Here is a 19,708-nt window from a genome sequence, read left to right as displayed (position 1 = left end):
AACACATTAATGTCACTGTTATTTTAAGACTGATATATGCAACCTGCAACTGTTCCATATTATTAACTTAAAAATAAATAAATTGCCAAGGCTGAAATAATCATCACTTCAACATGAGGGGGTGGGCCTTAACAATGTATGATGAATAAATGAATATATAAACATTTGGTTTCATGACATCACAAATAACAATGAACATGTTTGTTTTTGCAGCTTGGGCTAGGAATGTGAAGTATGTTTGGAAAGTTTAACCTTATTTGCATACAACAAAATGAAAAACAAGTGAAAAAAGTGTGGTCCTTCAAAAAATATTAAACACACCGTGCATGGTCTAAACACCTTTGATTAATAATATATTATACATTTTCTCATTGAACACTCATGCTTGCAAAAACATTTCCTGATAAACAGGGGCTGTTCCACAAAGCAGGATTAATGTGTTGGCTAGATAACTACGGTTAAGGACGTTCCATTAGGGGTGCCCCTGGTCTATTTTCCTAAATATCTGACTGAGGCTAAAGTTAAAATAAATTGAGAAACCCTGCTTTAGAAAAGCATAATGGATTTGCCAGATTATTTTCTTAGAGATGAAGATGACAAAAATGAATGACATTGCAGACTGTGGTCAAATGAGTTAAGATCAAAGTGGCCAGACAAAGAGCTGTCTCCTGTGCTGGCCAGTGATATGGGAAATCAAGGCCTGACAATGTGATTCAGCACGTCACTGCATGCTGATGTGAGCAAGTGTGTGTGTGTGTGTGTGTGTAAGAGAGAGAGACTGCTTAGAGAATCTGGGGGCCACATTTCACCAGAGATCAGATCACAACACACACAAACACATAGACATATGCCAACAACAAAGAATAAATGACACACATAATACACAGACACGTTCCTAAGAGTGGGAGAATGTCTCCAGTAGATTACAGTGTAGAATAAATACATGTCTATTTATATACAGAACCATATCTCAGTACACTTTATCACCAACATTTATAATTAGTGGATTCAACTGCTTTAACATGAAACTTATAGACAAAAAGCATAAAACCAAAAAGAACAGGCACACATGAGCTTATGGCTACCATGTTCAACACCAAGCAACCCTCTCCTCCTAATATTATTAAAGACTACTATTTTCATGAATCAATGAATTGTTGATGAACGAGTGCAGTGCCTTTCCAGAAGAGTTCAAACTTGTACTGTAGCAAAGCTGGCACAACCCCTATGAATACCCTTGATTTTAGAAATAGTATTTGGCAAACGGTGAAAAGTTCTCTTTTATTTGGCTTCTGAACAAAACCTACCAAGCAAAGAGAAACCATATCCTACTGATAAATAATTCATACATTCTGTAATAGCATGACTTAACAGTGAGCTACGAATGCGAGGGTCCATTTTGACATGTTATACGGTTACACATGAATAAAGAGAGAGCTAGAAGCACCAGAAAGGTTTTATTGTTTGGAAGATATGTTCACCTTGTTTTATCACATTTAGCTAAATGGTCTAGCAACCAGGACTGAATTAGCTCCTCTTGCTAACGCTGTGAATTTACAGTAAACTCGTCGCTTTACATAACGGCCCTAAGCTGAATTATCAACGTGGCACGCTTCATAAACAAGTAAAATAGTTCAAACCTACCACTGTTTATTCCTTCGTCCCACTTTCCCTGAGGCGAGGCTCAGTGTTTCTCTGCATAGACTTTGGATGGAGCGAGTGAGAGGATGAGAATGAAGTCATCAAAACAAATCTGCAGACTGCAGCATTGGACTGCCCCGCCCTAGGGGGCGGGACTAAAGAATGATTGTCAGCCCTATATACCCACTCAGAGCAGCATGGACTGAAGGATCAAAGGGACAGGATGCCCACTCAGAGCAAACCGAGGAGGTGAGAGTAAAATATGTCTGTCCGCTCCATTCCTAAAAATGACTGAGAGCTCAATATATCCACTCAGAGCAGCCCACAAAGTTCGTCATGCCCATGTAATTGCCTTCAGGGCCTGAATTTATCTACAATACATTTGTATAATACAATACATGTATAAAAGTGTTTAAAAAATCTGCTCAAACAGTAACTTTAACTAAAGAGGGGTTTTCAACATGTGGGACATTTATGAGGTTTTAATTTTAAAACTCTCAACAGATAAAATTAATAATGCCTTAGCAATTGATTTTTCATCTAGTCATTTAGACTCTGGCCAATAGCACCATGCTTACCCATTGGGGGAAAAAATGATAAGACGAGTGGCTGCCGTGGACCATGAAGTATAAAACACTTTTTATAAAATTCAGATTTTGTTACTTCAACATTTGCTTGTTTTCCAGGTTGTTTGTGTCCTGGAAACAGGTAAAAACAAATGGTCTCTGTACAGTATGCTAGGCTATATGTCTTTAATTTATCTCTCATTCTTAAATCATTTGGATGCAGGGCTTCAAGAAGCTGGTCACCCCTTTAAAATGGGGCAAAGGACAGCTTACCTTATCCTATGTTCAAAGCACATAAAAAAATCAGTCAAATATCGGTTAAAAATTAAAGTTTAATGGTACTTATACCAAAGTATGTGAATATAGCATAACATGGCATAGTGTTTAAAAATAAAGGCTATCTGTCACATCCATCTGAAAAGCAACAATTTACCCAGTTTCCCCACCCCGCACACCAATAAAAAACAAACAAACAAAAATACATGCAAACTTAATTCAGAAGTAAACAGAGACAGAGGAGGTACAAGTGGTCAATATCAGAAATGCTAATAGAGTTCCTCATAAACAAAATCTTAGACCCTCAATCCGTAGCACCTACAAAAGGACTCCCATCATATTATGCTTTTGAGGCAATCTCCAAATAATGGACATTTATTAAGATTTATTATTAGACCTTCTCACCATTGCACATGTTCCAACTAAAATCTCCCTTGGTTTTTTAATTCATCAGAATAATATATTTTTAAAAAATAGACAGTTAAAATTCAAACAAATCGAATACAAACTTTCATACAGTTTCTATTTCAAACTTGTTACAGTATAAATGTAGTTTCACCATAGTTTCACTTTTGCTTTCACACAAATCTCTTGCAATAAACCACAGCCAAATACTGAGGGAACAATTTTCAACTCTCAAATGGCAGTGAGTTAACTGATATAAAAATTTGAATGAAAAAACATGTTTGAGCAATTGTGAATTAATGATAATCATGTTTTAACTTATCCACTGTGTTCTGGAGGACATCATTTAGACCATAGTTAAGTACAGCCACTGAAAATGTAAAAAAAGAGAAAGTGAGAGACAACTTTTTGTAAGAGAAAGTCAGTACTGAATTTCAAAACTGTAAAAAATCAGTGAATAAAATTCTGTAACTCACATGATTCATGTCCAGCTCAATGAAGCCAGTGTTGTGTGCATCAACCTTTTTAAACATTCCTGGATTGAGAAGTTGAAAGGGAAAAATAAAAAGGTATATCAGGTAAAGTGAAATTTTCCAGACAAAGACAAACTGAAATGCAACTCAAATCTACTGCTGCTCAGTGATTTTTTTATTACTTCATATATTTTTTTTTTATCTGCTGAGAGACACTGAATGAGGGTTCTACTCACGGAACATCATCTCTAGGCGCATGAAGCAGGCTACAAAATCATCAAACTGGATGGTGAGGTCTGGATCTGCGTAGCGAGCCACCAGCAGCTGGAAGATGGTATCATTCAGGCAGAATCCTTCAGGGAAAGATTAATAAACTTAAACCTATGGTACATCTTTGGTATTTAAAGAACCATATTCAAATTGTACGTCTCAATTTGGGGGTTATATAAGACAGCAATTGAACAGTGAGTTCCTGAAGTTGCTGTGTGAGTAATTTTGACAGTTGCCAAATTTTGATGGCTATACAGCTGGGTCAGAACATCTCCAAAATGGCAGTTTTTATGCATTATTCATGGTATACATTGAGTAGTATCTACCAAAACTGGTTCAAGGAAGTAACACCTGTGAACTTGCAACAGGTTCGTAAGTGCCCAAGGCAAATTAATTAATGACATATACTCAAGCAATGCTGTCTGAGAGCTCGAAAGTTATGCATATTCAACAGCAGTTTCTATATTTCACATATTTTTTACAAGATTATTATTTTTATATTATGTTTAACAAATTTACAGATAATTGTACAATTTGTGAATTTCTGTGCTATATTTAATCATTAAAGATAATCATATGGAGAAATAAGGTGTAGTTTGTGTTACATGTGGAAAAAAAATCCAAGCAGCAGTATGCTCCAGAGACAAAGTTTCTTGCTGTTGACTTTTGACGGGGTTCGGGATGTAGACAGTCATTGGCTGCTGAAGTTAAGCCCTGCCCACCCAGCCAATTCTGAACACCCCACTACGTCAGCATGATTGCATCAATCTAACCCTGATTGGAAAATGACCGACCGGCAAAAACAGGTAAGCCATATCAACTAATTTTAACGATTATATCTTTTAGTAACACATTTCGTTATAGAGGCTTTTCCTGATTTTCCAATCAGGTTTAGGGAGTTCTGTATGGACTGGGTGGGCGGGGCTTTACTTCAGCAGCCAAGAGAGAAACTTCTGGAGGCAAAAGCGAGACTGGGAGAAGCGCAAATGAGAAAAGGCGGACTAAAAGCAAAGATGGATTTTTCAAGTATATTAAACTCAAAATAGATGATTACATACAGAAATATTCTATTTTATATCTTTCAATGTTAATGAGAGTTTTCTCAAGTACAAAATGTAATTCATTGGTTATGGATTCTGCCTTTTTGGTTCTCAGAAATTTAGAACCTATTTTGACACCATAAGTAAGCCTCATGTGGGACGGTTTCAGAAGAAGTATCTTTATTGTCACTGTAACAATGGAACATTGTTCAAAAAATATGAGATGCAATTTTCCAGTGCAATATAAAACACAATTAATCAATTTAGAACTAAGATATAAAATAGATAAAGAAAATAATCAGTGTTGACTTAAAGCTGCATTGTAAATATGAAACTGTATTTTATTGCAACTAGGTTAAACTAACTAGCAGCATTCAGCATAGTGATGGCTGAATGATAGAAACTGTTCTTTAATCTGTTAGTTCTAGTGTTTATGGATCTGAAATGTCTGCCAGAAGGCAGGTGTTCAAACAGTACACGTCCTGGGTGTGATGGATCCCGAAGAATTTTCTTGACGTTCCTGAGACTACAGGGACTGTGCAGTTCTTCTAGTGAACAATTATGCTTGAGTTATCTATACCGTTGGTGCAATTTTGGTTAAAATCAAGTGGAGTCAAGAAGTCAATTTTGTCAACTACAACAGCAGAAGGCGAGAATCGACTCTAGAAAATGCAGAATGGCGTGTTTGTAAACAGAGGTCATGTAGGGTAATCAAAATAACAACATTTGATTATAAAAATAATTATAAAAAATAATTTTAATTGATTGTATATTGTATACACAAGTCCCTCCTCCCAACACAAGTCCCAAAAGTCACTGAAAAAGGTCTTCAACATAGAAAGCTATTATATTAATTATATAGTGACAGAACACATGGTAGAACCAAGAAAGCTCTGAGTGTATATTGTTTTATTTAAATCTGTACAGTGTTGATGGACATGTGCTGTGCTCTAACACTAGAATTACCAGGATTTTCATATGACCCCTTTTTCTACCAGAGACTGCCAAATGGCAGTGCTGGGGTAATTTGCATACCATTAGGCCATCTTTTGTTATGTACATTAAGCCACTACTAGAAAACACCCTTGATTTGAACCCTTCTTAATGCTAAAAACCCTATCTATCTATCTATGTATATATATATATATATATATATATATATATATACACACACACAATTTTTTTTCAGTGCCTCTTTCAGTTGCATTATATAAACAGTAATTATATGACATATTCAATATGTTGTTTTATTTTCTAAAGACCCTTTGCTACTTAAATATGTAATCACTTGAGGTTTTAATGCTGAGCGATAAATCAATTTTTCTATAAATTGGTCATGTTTTGATAAAAATTTTACATAGCGCCTGCTTTTTTAATATATATTTCTCAATGTACAGCCTTGAAATCATACTCCCACATCAGATATCTTGACACAGATTGTTAGTGTGAGGTGTCTGTTAGTTGAAAACATAAGCATTTTTTGATGCTAATTTATTACATGTCAGATTACTGTGACAAAATAAATTTGTAGCATCAGACGGACATTTTTTGCTTGATATTCTAAGCTCTGGGATGTATGACTGATAAAGCTCTGACAGTCACATCAAGCCCAGACTTTCAGGAATTTAGTTCAGGGCAAATATGGACAATATCTCAACAAATAAAAAATACTTTGGTACTTTGGCAGTTTTCTCAGCTGCTGATAATAATAACAATTATTTTTATTATTATAATCTTTTAAAAATATGATGAAATAATACTTGTTTATTTAGAATACACACAATAAAGAATTATTTACGCTTTTTAGTTTATATTTGTTGATCTAATGCAATATTATTTGATGTGAAACCTACAAAAACCTTGAAAAATATAAATAAAAAAATAAGTTAATAAGTAAAAATTGCTCAAAAATAGTATTTTATTTTGAGTCATATTTACTTGTCAAGAAAAAAAATTTGCCAGTGGGGTGAGATATTTTGACTTAAAACAAGACAAAATGTCAGGATAAGATTCTTTTACTTTGGATTTTAAAAAAGTTTAAGTAAAAATGTCTTATTTACAAGTAGCTGAGGGTTGTTTTTTTGTATAAATGTATGTAAAAATATCTTTACCTATTGGCAGTTTTCAAAAGACAATATTACTTAAAATAATGGTTAAAAAATCTGAACTTTATCTATTTTGACTAAAATTAGTACAAAGGAGGCAGACTTGAGATGTTTTGGAATTACAGTTCAAATAATGTCTTTGTGTCAGTTTTAGAATCAAGAGAAAGATGACTGCAGACATAGGAAATCTTGTTAATAAAGTGCATGAACTTTATATAATAAACTGCACCAAAGTAAATAGCCTATCTGGCTACATGCTGAGTGAAATAAAATAGAATAAACATTTCTCACTATAGTACAATATTACAAATATACACAATGGAGGTAACTGGGTTCTATATTTATTTAAAAAATATTGTTGTTGCAGCCATTAGATCGAAATATGCCAATACCAGGTAACAGTGAACAGGGATGGGTGTGATGGGTGATAGCGTGAATGATGATGATAACGATTATGTGTGTATCCACCTCCTTGTGGATAAAAACCACGTCACCACAAATATTTCACTTACTCTGTTGACTGAGAAGCAAAGATGGCAAAGGTTTACAGTACACAGCAGGCTTTGGACATGATCCTCAACCATGTCAACCTCTGTGACTCATGGGTTGACTCATGGACTCATTTACATAACACTGGACGCAAGAAGAACTATTCACACCTGCCAAATGGCAGTTCTTTGGGATTTAAAGGTATAGTTGCCAAATGGCAGCGGTTTGGTAGTTCTAGTGCTAAAATCAGCAAGCATAGAAAAAAGGGCAAATTGTTCCAGTCAATTTACATACTGTAAGAATTGTGCTTTAACTGTTACTTGCACAGTCCTTATTTAAAACTGTCCCTTATTTCATCATAATATGAGATGGCGGCGTGCGCGTGAACACGCCTGCAGCGGCCGCTCCGGAACCAAGCGGGCTTTTGTTTTTTTTTTTCATTTTCATTTGTAATATATGGAAGCAGAAACACATGCAGTACGTATATATCGCCGCTAGACACTGCTTCAATATCGCAAACAGGTAATATACAATATCAGCGATGACCACCAGGAGACGCTGCGGAACCTCCGCTTGCTACGGAGGCCAGGCCCTGAAGCCTCGACGTTTCCTGATGCCGGTGGCCGGGGAAGGAGACAACGCAAGCAGTGTGCGAGGAGACAGAAGTGCGGCAAGCGAGGGGGTATCCATGCTAGTCTACCGAGCCGGTAGGAAATCCCTTCTCTTTCTCTCCAATGTTTGCTTGCTGGATAATAAACTGGACTATATCAAACTTCAGCGAACTGCACAGCGAGAATACAGAGACTGCTGTGTTTTTGTTTTTACGGAGACATGGCTCAGCGACAGTATTCCCGACGCCGCCATTCAGCTAGATGGGCTAGCCGCGTTTCGAGCCGACAGAGACCCAGTGCTATGCGGTAAGACTCGCAGCGGTAGTTTGTGTGTCTATATCAACACTGAATGGTGTAAGAACTCTGTGCTGGTCTCTGCTTATTGTTCATCGTTAGTGGAGTTTGTGGCTGTGAGATGTAGACCTTTTTATTTACCTCGAGAATTTATCATCGAAGTTTATATTCCTCCCGATGCAAGCACAAATCAAGCGCTGTGGGAATTATACGAAGCCATAAGCGATTTCCAAAACACACACCCAGATGGACTGTTTATTGTTGCTGGAGATTTTAATAATGCAAATCTCAAGAAAGTGTTCCCTAAATTCCACCAGTATGTGAACTTTGCTACGAGAGGAGCAAACATGCTGGATCTTGTTTACACAAACGTTCCAGATGCGTACAGGGCAGAGCCCCGCCCCCACCTCGGACACTCAGATCACTAATTCCTGCATACAGACCCATCGTCAGGCGATCGAAACCTGTTCTGAAAGAGGTGAAAATCTGGCCATCAGAAGTAATCTGTTCAGAGAGGCTGCAACTTACAACAACACAATCAACCTGGAGGAGTATGCATCATCAGTGACCAGCACTATCCGCTCCAACCAGAAGCCGTGGATGAATTCAAAGGTGCGTGCGCTGCTGAAGGCTAGAGATGTCGCTTTCAAATCAGGCAATAAGGCGGCCCTGAGAACAGCGAGGGCCAAACTCTCCCGAGCTATCAGAGAGGCAAAGCGTGCACACGGTCAGATCATCCACAGCCACTTCCAGAGCAGTAGAGACACTCGGAGCACTTGGCAGGGCATCCAGAGCATCAACAGCTACAAGACTACACCACCTGCTTGTGATGGAGATGCTTCCCTACCAGATGTGCTGAACCATTTCTACGCACAGTTTGAGCCACAGAACAACGTAACGGCGAGAAAGTCCACACCTGGACAAGAAAAACACATATGCTGTTCATAGACCTCAGCTTACCGATCATGATGTTGAATGCTGAGCTGAATATACTGGGCCTTAACACTTCTCTCTGCAACTGGATCCTGGACTTCCTGACTGGGAGACCTCAGTCAGTCCGGATCGGTAGGAACACATTCAGCACCATCACACTGAACACTGGAGCCCCCCAGGGCTGTGTGCTCAGTCCACTGCTGTTCACACTGCTGAACCATGACTGTGCAGCAATGCACAGCTCAAATCATATCATCAAGTTCGCTGATGACACGACTGTGGTGGGTTTCATCAGTAAGAACGACGAGTCAGCATACAGAGAGGAGGCACAGCGGCTAACTGACTGGTGTGAAGTCAACAACCTGTCTCTGAACGTGGACAAAACCAAAGAGATGGTTGTAGATTTCAGAAAAACAAGGGGTGAGCAATCGCCACTGAACATCGACAACTCTGCTGTGGAGAATGTCAAGAATACCAAATTCTTTGATGTTCACCTAGCGGATGATCTCACCTGGTCTACTAACACCAGTAACATCAGAAAGAAAGCCCAGCAACGCTTCTACTTTCTGCGAAGGCTGAAGAAGGTTCATCTCCCACCTCCTATCCTCACCACTTTTTACAGAGGAGTCATCGAGAGCATCATGACAAGCTGCATCACTGTCTGGTTTGGGAACTGCACTGTGGCAGATCGCAAGTCCCTCCACCAAACCCCCATACTTGTCAGGATTCGGACTGACGGAGGCAGACGCACATGCTTAAACACAGCAACTTTATTTAACCAAAACTATGACAAAACAAAGACATACAGACTCAGGCAGAAATAAAACGATGAACAGACGAGGCTAATAGACTTGGGAGCAAAGAACACGAGGAACAGCAGAGACAGACGACTACGGAGGAAAACAGTGTGACAACAGTAGAAACAACGACGGTGAAGAGCAACAGAAACAGACAGATTTGGAAGGAATACAGAGGTGAAATGTCCAACAACAGGAAGTGAGACAAGGGGTCTTAAATACAGACAAGAACACCTGAGACTAATAATGAATGGGCAGGATTACAAACACTGATGAGGACACTGACAAGGAGGAGGAAAGAAGGCGGGACATAGATGGAGACAAGGACAATAACAATAACAAACAGAGCCATGTGCTACATGAGCACATGGTGGGGAAAAAAGACAGGACTGGGCCAGGATGTGACAGATGCCCCCTCCAAGATGCGCAACTACTGGGGTGCGCAAAGCTAGACTCCCCAGGAGCTGGCACAGGAGGGGCCAGGAAAAACAAAACAGAATGAACCCACAAGACAGGAAATGGAGCTGGGGACAAGAGACTCGACTGAAACGGACACTGGACAGGACTAGAAAGAGGAGATGGCACTCGTGACAAGACGGAGGACAGAATCGGAGACAGGGCAGGAGCAGGCACATGTGACTGGACAGAGGACAAGACAGGGTGCTGGACATTTGACTGAACACTGGACGGGGACTGAGACTAGACAGGTGTAGAAAACTGGGACAAGACTGGTGACGGGACTGAGGCTAGGTACTGGGACTGTACAGGTGCCAAAACCGGGAACTGGGACTGGGGACTGGAATGGAGACATGACAGGTGACTGGACTGAGGCTGGGTGCTGGATTGGACAGGAGGAGAGACAGGTAACAAGACACTGGACTGAAACGGGGACTGGAATTGAGATAAGATACTGGACAGCAATGGGGACTGGACAGGACTTGGCAGGGGAACAGGGACCAGGACGTTTATGGGGACAGACACGAACACAGTGACAGGGACAGGAACAGAGACAAAGGCAGACACAGGTACAGGGACGAGGACAGAGAGCGGCTGAGGAAGCCGCCTTCTCAGGGACATGAGCGGCCTGGGTAGCCGCCTTCGCTGGAACAGAAGTGGCGGGGGACGCCGCTTTCTCTGGAGCAGGTGCAGCGGATGCCGCCTTCTCTGGACCAGGAGCGGCAGAAGCCGTCTTCTCGGGGACAGGAGCGGCGGTTGCCGCCTTCACTGCAACAAAAGCGGCGGTTGCCACCTTCACGCGGACAGGAGCGGCTGTGGAAGCCGCCTTCATGGGGACAGGAGCAGCGTTTGCCGCTTTCACTGGGACAGGAGCAGCGATTGCCGCCTTCACGGAGACAGGAGCGGCTGTGGAAGCCGCCTTCACGGGGACAGGAGCGGCGGTTGCTGCTTTCACGGGGACAGGAGCAGCGATTGTCGCCTTCACGGGGACAGGAGCGGCTGTGGAAGCCGCCTTCACGGGGACAGGAGTGGCGATTGCCGCTTTCATGGGGACAGGAGCGGCGATTGCCGTCTTCACGGAGACAGGAGTGGCTGTGGAAGCCGCCTTCACGGGGACAGGAGCGGCGGTTGCCGCCTTTACGGGGACAGGAGTGGCCGTGGAAGCCGCCTTCTCGGGGACAGGAGCGGCGGTTGCCGCCTTCACGGAGACAGGAGCGGCTGTGGAAGCTGCCTTCTCAGGGAGAGGAACGGATGAGGAAGCCGCCTTTTCAGGGAGAGGAGCGGCGGGGTTCGCCGCCATCTCGGGAACAGGAGCGGAGACGTCCACAGAGGCAGGGGCTTGTGCTGCTCGCCGGGCACGTGCTGGACGTACTGCGGGTTTAGGGGGACTGATGGGCACACTCTTGAGGGACTTCTTCAACCGTAGTTCCCCCGGGGATGCGTCCCTGTTAGCCTCATTTCCCATGTCCAGCGGTTTGAGGCTAACAGCCCCTACCCTCAAACCCACCCCCCCCAAAAAAAATTTCCCCGGACCAGAGGGGGTAATCCTCGGGAGCAGAATGGGAGAATCTCTCGTTTAACAGTTCAAAAAATGTCTCTACGGTAAGATCCTGGGCCTTTTCCTTAATTAGTTTTTCTGACCACCGTAACGCTTCTCCTCTAAGGAGAGATTTAACAAACATGACCTGGATAAATTCAGGAGGATTAGGACAGGGCAAATATTCAAAATAATTTTTACACTGCAGTAATAATTTTTACCCTTACAATTGCGACCTCCTTCAAATTCCACAGGTACACCCAGGTAGGATTGCAAAATAGCAGGTTGATCACCCACCCTTATGGCTAGTAAGTCCTCTGCTATTTTAATGGCTTTATCCGGCGACATGGCCGTGTTAGCTGCGTCCTTTAGTGGGTCGGTCATTCTGTCAGGAATCACGGAGCGGACTGACGGAGGCGGACGCACACACTAAACACAGCAAATTTATTTAACCAAAACTATAACAAAACAAAGACATACAGACTCGGGCAGAAAAAACGATGAACAGACGAGGCTAATAGACTTGGGAGAAAACAACACGAGGAACAGCAGAGACAGACGACTACGGAGGAAAACAGTGTGAAAACAGCAGAAACAACGACGGTGAAGAGCAACAGAAACAGACAGATTGGAAGGAATACATAGGTGAAATGTGCAACAAGAGGAAGTGAGACAAGGGGACTTAAATACACACAAGGACACCTGAGACTAATAATGAAGGGGCAGGATTACAAACACTGATGAGGACGCTGACAAGGAGGAGGAAAGAAGGCGGGACATAGGCGGAGACAAGGACAATAACAATAACAAACAGAGCCATGTGCTACATGAGCACATGGTGGGGAAAACAGACAGGACTGGGCCAGGATGTGACAGTACTTATGGTTTTGTATTGTCTTGTATTGCATTGTATTGTATGGATATTGTTTTGTATTTTCTTAGCCATGTCTTTTGCACTTTAATGTGTGTGCACTGTTTTATGTTTGCAGTAGCTTTGCACTAGTTGCACTTTAATGTTGTGTATTGTTTTATGTAGCACCTTGGTCCTGGAGGAACATTATTTCGTTTCACTGTGTACTGTAAACACTGTATACTGCTGAAATGACAATAAAGTTCTTGAACTTGAACTTGAACAGGGTAACACGTTCTGATGAGTAACCAGCTAATAACTTCACTCATTTGTTTATATTGTGACTCCAACAAATAATCTTCAAAAGTAAAAAAAAAAATAGAAAAATATATAAATGTGAGAATTTGTGATAGATTTTCTATTTTTCAGTCTTATATAGCAGTACACCACTAGAACTGTAGGAAAAAAAACAATATAAATCAAGTAAAAAACATGTAAACCATTTGTTTTGATAAAAAACTTGACTCACCAGCTTCCTTCAGGGCTAGACGCAACTCTGGACTGCTGATAGTCCCGGAATTATCCATGTCGTTGCGTTTGTAGATGCCCTACAACAGAAAATAAACAAGAAATAATTACAACCAACAATTGTTTGTAATATTAAAGTGCATTAAGAACAGCAATTGTCAGTATGTCACCAAATAAATGGGAGTGGTCACGAGATGGTTTTTTGTCTGATTGTATTAAGCAGTTATGTTTAGTTTTTTTAAATAATATTAAAAAAAAACATTATAAACATATAAACATTTAATTCAATTGCTTTTAACAGTATTTAACAGGCTAGAGATGTTAGAGATTGTTAAATGACTGTAAAAAATGACAAGAGACTCTGTCTACATAAACTCTTTCCTAGTTTAAAAATAAAAATATTAAATATTTTTAAATGGACAGTTCAGAGGAGCTATATAAAGTGGGTCTGTTTCTACACAAACATATTCACATGACTGCGGATAAAACTGATGAGAATGAGAAAAAACGTCCACACATCAGCACTATCAATGATGCCAATAATGCCAATAGCCATTAAGTTTTATGAAAATATCTGCTGAAATGGATTCTTAATCCAACAGAATAGAATATTTTATTTACTGTTAGAGTAAATAAATAAGAGTAAAGAAAATATACAGGGTGGGCCATTTATATGGATACACCTTAATAAAATGAGAATGGTTGGTGATATTAACTTCCTGTTTGTGGCACATTATTATATGGAAGGGGAAAAACATTTCAAGATGGGTGGTGACCATGGTGGCCATTTTGAAGTCGGCAATTTTGGATCCAACTTTTGTTTTTTCAATGGGAAGAGGGTCATGTGACACATCAAAATTATTGGAAGCTTGTGCTAGCATTTCTCCTGCGGTGTTGCTATCAGTGTGTGAAGAGTGGGAGAAGAGGGTTGCATTGACGATCCAACACAATGGGCAGCACTTTGAACACATTTTATAAGTGGTCAGAAACTTGTAAATAACTCATGAAACATGACCCTTTTCCCATTGAAAAAAAAAAGTTGGATCCAAAATGGCCGACTTCAAAATGGCCACCATGGTCTAATGTGCCACAAACAGGAAGTTAATATCACCAACCATTCCCATTTTATTAAGGTGTATCCATATAAATGCCCCCCCCCCCCTGTAGCATTAATTTATGGACAAAAAGGCACTGAATAAAATATTAGAACAGTAGCCCAACATCACAAAAACATTATAAATAACAAATAATTCAGACATGAGTGTGGTAAAATCTTATGCTCATTTTAGAAAACATTATGTCAATATGATACCAAGATTGTAATGTATTCCTAAATTCAATTAATGTACTGATTTCCAATAAAAATGGTCACTAAATACTCCATATTCATATAGAGAGCTGATATGATGTTTGTGCTTGTTACATTAGTTTAGATAGGATGATGTCTAAATGAAGCTTCCTGTCACTCACCAAGTATTTCTGTATTTTCTTCCACAGCGTAGCAAACTCTCCCAGGCCCAACTTCCCATCACCACTGTCCTGAGTGTCAGTTAAGGGACTCATTCTAGAATACTACTAAACTTTAGTTAGAGTCTACTAAGTGCAGTGTTTATGTTTAATATGGGAGAAATAAAAAGGTCAACTTCAGTTTTTGTTCCCACCAGGTTATTTAAGTGGTCTGATAATTACTGCTAGTTTTTTGATGATCTAGACTTGAGACTAGGAACAGGTATTTCAATAAATTTAGAGAGTTGAATAAATTTAGATAGTAGATAGTTGTCATGGCAATATTAAAGATGAATAATAAAAAACAAATATTATCGCTTTAAATGAAAAATTTACACTTCACCTAATTCACAATTCAATACATTGACACTATACATATATAGGGCGGCATGGTGGCGCAGCAGGTAATGTCACACAATTCCAGGGGCCTGGAGGTTGTGGGTTTGATTCCTGCTCCGGGTGACTGTCTGTGAGGAGTTAGTGTGTTGTCCGCGTGGGTTTCCTCCGGGTGCTCCGATTTCCTCCCACAGTCCAAAAACACACATTGCAGGTGGATTGGTGACTCAAAAGTGTCCGTAGGTGTGAGGGAATGTGTGTGTCTGTGTTGCCCTGTGAAGAACTGGCACCCCCTTGCGCCCAATGATTCCAGGTAGGCTCTGGACCCACCGCGACCCTGAATTGGATAAGCGGTTACAGATAATGAATGAATATACATATATACTATAATATTTTTACAAATGATCATTTGAAATGGAACAGTATTATTAACCCTTTGTAACCAATTTTGGCAAACATTAAAGTACGGTAGTAAGATAACTAACTTTAAATATTTTATGCATGCTGTTTGGAGTATGTAAAATTTCAGTATAATATTCCTGATGTTTACATAAAATACATTAGTCTATAACGCCTCATAATTAAGGAGGCGGAGATCATTCACAGGTAGAAAAGGGAATGAGAAAGCTTGTAACATTGCATCAGTTCATAGGGAAAGTCCCACCTGTCAATAAATAGAGCCAGTCTACACACTGGTAAAGTACGGAAAGATGAATACTTCTCAGCACTAAAATACCTTGTTGTAGAGGTTTGCAGAAATTTGAGACAAAAACTATATACATATTTTTGACCAAACTTATGCAAAGAATTATGTGCTTTTCTTTTAAAATAAGTTACACAATTTTTTCTCAAATAAATAAAGAGTCGAACACTGAACTATATTTTCGCTCACCAAAAAAAATATCTATCTCCAAAATAGTAACTTTATAGCAGAAGAAAAAAATGTCTTAGCTTATAGTGAAAGTCAATGTATAAGATTCTATTCTACGCTAAATTTTAAAACGTAATTCCAAGCCCATTCATCATTAAATTTTCAAAATGTGAATGGCAGCTAATGTGTTCATATGATTTAGTAAACAAGAAAATAGCCCTAACCCTTACCCTAGCAACGATATAACAGTCTATATTCATCCAGGTTTATAGCAATTGCAAATAAGCAGGAAATGTTCAAGAAAAGCAAGAAGGATACATCCATGAGGTTGACCAAGGTCCGACAGGTGTCCAGTGAGAAGCCATCTGTTTTAATGTCAGTTCCTAAAGAAATATTCCAGCAAAGAAAAAGAAAGCCAGCAATCAGGAAATAGGACTAGACATTTCAAAGCTCTGATTTTAGATAATAGGAACAAAAAGAGCATACATACGTTTTGCAATAATTTTGTTTAAAATTGTTTTGAGTTCTGAAGCAGAGATTAGCATATCCTGGAAGGGAGAGGCAAATAATTAATTTAATTAAATTAATGATTTTCCTAATTTATTAATTAATATTACATTAATTAATATAAACTAATTAAGACATAAATTAATTTCAGATACACACAAAAGATTACACTGTTAACAAAATCCAGTGAAGAGAATGACCATCACAATTTTACATAATGGGATTAACTAAATAAATGATACATAGGGAATATAGCAATTCAAACCAAATTGAAGCTCTGTACTTACATTTCCAGCAAGCTTTTGAAATAGAGCCCTGAAGGGAGCATCTACTTCACTGTCTGACACAGTTTCCTTAATAAACAAAAGTTTATAACTTGTTTATTTACATAAAACTAACTGTAGAATGTTTTATTTTAATGTAAAATGTTATTTATATTAACTCTTTCATTGTGAGTCTTTTTTAGGTGACTAATTAAAAAAAAATGCAAAAACTCACATCATCTAATTTAGCATCCACTGGATCATCACATCGTCTGTTGAGAACAAATTGCATTGTGTAAATATACAGTATTTATTTACAAGTTCCAGCATTATGCTAAATAATATGAATAAACATTGTCACAATAAAATGCTATAAAAAGAAGAGCAAAGGGAAACTAGGCAAGCCTAATTTAGTTGGACCACAATAAGCCATATAGCCATTGTCACAGAGGTTTTTCTGGCATTTCAAAAACAGGAACGCCCAAAATACATCCCCTTGTCATTGGAAGTTCTAGAGAAGCTTTCATATCAATGTCTTTGTTTACAATAATAACAAACAATAAAAATTGTTTATCTTGTCCGTTGCTGACAGTGTATGTGTGATCATGGAAAGCCTGTTATTTTCTGTTCATTCAAAGCTATAAAACTGAAGCATCATGTTGAGATGACATTGAAGAAACTTTTTTCCCAGAAAGCAACAAGATAACATTTTAACATTTAAGTTTCTGAACATTTCTAAAACCAAGCACCTTAACATTTTATCAACCAAGTAATCTAGACTGGATGAAGAAACAGGGCATCGCTGGAACTAACTCTATGGACCTACATTTCTATAAGGGTCTGACTGGTAAAACGGTGCTGTAACTAATTCACAGTCTGGTTTATTTTGAGTAACACTTCACTCTGGTGTTCTGGTTTAATAATCCAGAGATTTTGCCCTTTTTCATGTAAAGTTAAACAAAAAGTTGTGCAGATGTAATTTACTCGTCAGAAAGTCAGTAACGGTGAGATGTGGCAGTGTATTCGTGTCGTTATAGAAACAGACAAAATAACTTTGTTAAATATATAGTAGAAAACAAAAGGCTGTGTCACAGGAACATTCTTCAAACATAAAGAAGAGACTGATGAAAAAGAGATGATAAATATTACTTCAACAACATTGAACACATTTCTGTTTGAGGCTCCAGTAAAACACTAAGGTGCACCGCTCTGAACGGTGGACCTACAGCGCTGAAGCAGCCCAAGTGTGTCCCAGTTCAGCTCTCAACCTTCTGACCCCTTGAACACGCGTTTTTTAGGTCCCAAAAAGAGCATGTGACCAGAAAAAAAGAGGATCTCTGGTCACCACCGAATGAACCAAGTTTAGTTCATGAACTGGTATGTGAAATATGGCTGAATTAACAATAGGCCATTTAGTGGCACCACCTTAAGTTCTCTCTGTGAAATACGGCTGAATAAACAGTTCCTACCCACAATTCTCAAAAACAGAAAAAAAGTAAATCTAGAAAAGGAAAAGATGTTTCTACAGCAAAGACAGAGTAGTCGCATATTAAAACATTGAAAGAAATATTGGATGACAAATTTTATATATGTGACATCCTGTGTCAGGCATTTAAGCAATAATTTTTTCAAAAAAATATCATTTAACCTGTATCAGTACTTGTGTCTGTATTAGAAAAAAGTGAATATTTACTGTGTATCAGTCGTCTTCTCAGAAAATACACGAATACAGAAGTCCCCATCCTTGTTAGGCTCGAAGGTGGAGGGGACGATTAGGTATTCTCCTGGTGGCAAATTGAACCTGCTACAGACCTCCCGCAGGTTGATAAAGGTTTCTGATCGAGCCTTCTGAGCATGTGTCAGGAAGTAGTTTTTATCAAGGTGCACGTCCCTCTGGCCTTGGAACTGAGAAGATGAAAGCGCTAGTCAGAGGGCTGGAAAAAAGAAGGTTTCATATGTTTTAGCAGAAAATGTCATTTGATTGGATACAGGATTCACTCTTACCTGAGCAGGCACCTGTGAGGATACAAAAGAAAAAGGGTCAGCTTCAAATACATGATGACATGAACTAAGATATTTTATTTTTTGCCGTTCCTTCATGGGATGAAAACTATTTTGGCAGATGACTAATTTTTTTGGTGATAAATAAGTCTGATATTGGAACAAGCCAACATATTTGTTTGTTCACTGAAGAATGCACGGGTAATCACTAGTTTTGGGCATTCCCGTTGTTTTCTATTTAATGGTGTGGTGATGGCATTCACATTCCATTTTCATATTGGAAGAATAACAGTAAAGACATAAAAAAAAAATCATAAGGAATTATGCTGGGACTAAAAGGAGTTGAAGAAATGTCCTATGTCTCCTATCTCTTATTTTAGATGGTCTAGAATAGCAATTGTGTGGTTGTGTACACAGTAGTGTAAGAACAAATCCTGTGCCTAGTTTCATAAAATACCTCAAGTGAAAAATCTTCCCTTAAGGTTTATACCTAAGAGAAAAAGTTGTTTTTGGAAAAAGAGCACTGAAATCTTCCCAGAGCAAAACATTTTTGATTCATTGTTGTATTTTTCAGTTTTCCCTAAAAACATTTTTATATTGCATTCACAAACTGCCAGTCCCCCAATCTCATCTTTAAACATGCATTTTTCCTCATGTTATTTTCCACATTAGGTTTCACTTCCTCCTTCCCTTCTGACCCCTCCATTCTCTTCTTCTCCTATCTTTAATCTGGCAGTTCATTTTTTCTAACATTAAACAATCCTGAAAAGCAGTTTGAAGAAAAAATTTCAGTGGAAATTATAAATGTACATGACTTACATCTTGGCCCAAATTCAGACAGTAAGCCATAATCTGTTTAGTGTGTGAAGTTTAATTCCAATAATCATTGTCCAATTGTAAAGCCACCTTAAACCAAACATTTAAACAGACACCAGACCCACACATTATATTGC

General features: G+C 39.0%; 1 protein-coding gene across 1 annotated transcript in view; it reads right to left on the bottom strand.

Annotated features, from left to right (window-relative positions):
* Positions 1 to 2,527: 2,527 nt before the first annotated feature.
* The window catches only part of LOC136677720 (calpain-2 catalytic subunit-like), a 35,134-nt gene continuing 17,953 nt past the window's right edge, over positions 2,528 to 19,708 (bottom strand). Inside the window, exons 11-21 of the mRNA XM_066655318.1 lie at positions 18,759 to 18,770; positions 18,448 to 18,659; positions 16,990 to 17,026; positions 16,779 to 16,844; positions 16,475 to 16,532; positions 16,303 to 16,367; positions 14,742 to 14,810; positions 13,273 to 13,351; positions 3,598 to 3,714; positions 3,365 to 3,423; positions 2,528 to 3,258 (exon numbers count right to left, since the gene is read on the bottom strand). Of these exons, the coding sequence (XP_066511415.1) occupies positions 3,235 to 3,258; positions 3,365 to 3,423; positions 3,598 to 3,714; positions 13,273 to 13,351; positions 14,742 to 14,810; positions 16,303 to 16,367; positions 16,475 to 16,532; positions 16,779 to 16,844; positions 16,990 to 17,026; positions 18,448 to 18,659; positions 18,759 to 18,770 (798 nt within the window). The 3' untranslated portion in view covers positions 2,528 to 3,234. The remainder of the gene's footprint in view (positions 3,259 to 3,364; positions 3,424 to 3,597; positions 3,715 to 13,272; positions 13,352 to 14,741; positions 14,811 to 16,302; positions 16,368 to 16,474; positions 16,533 to 16,778; positions 16,845 to 16,989; positions 17,027 to 18,447; positions 18,660 to 18,758; positions 18,771 to 19,708) is intronic.

The sequence above is a fragment of the Hoplias malabaricus genome, chromosome Y (genome assembly GCF_029633855.1).
Source record: "Hoplias malabaricus isolate fHopMal1 chromosome Y, fHopMal1.hap1, whole genome shotgun sequence".
Lineage (NCBI taxonomy): Eukaryota > Metazoa > Chordata > Actinopteri > Characiformes > Erythrinidae > Hoplias > Hoplias malabaricus.
The sequence above is the reverse complement of the archived record's forward strand: the minus strand, read 5'-3'. Positions and strand labels throughout refer to the sequence as shown.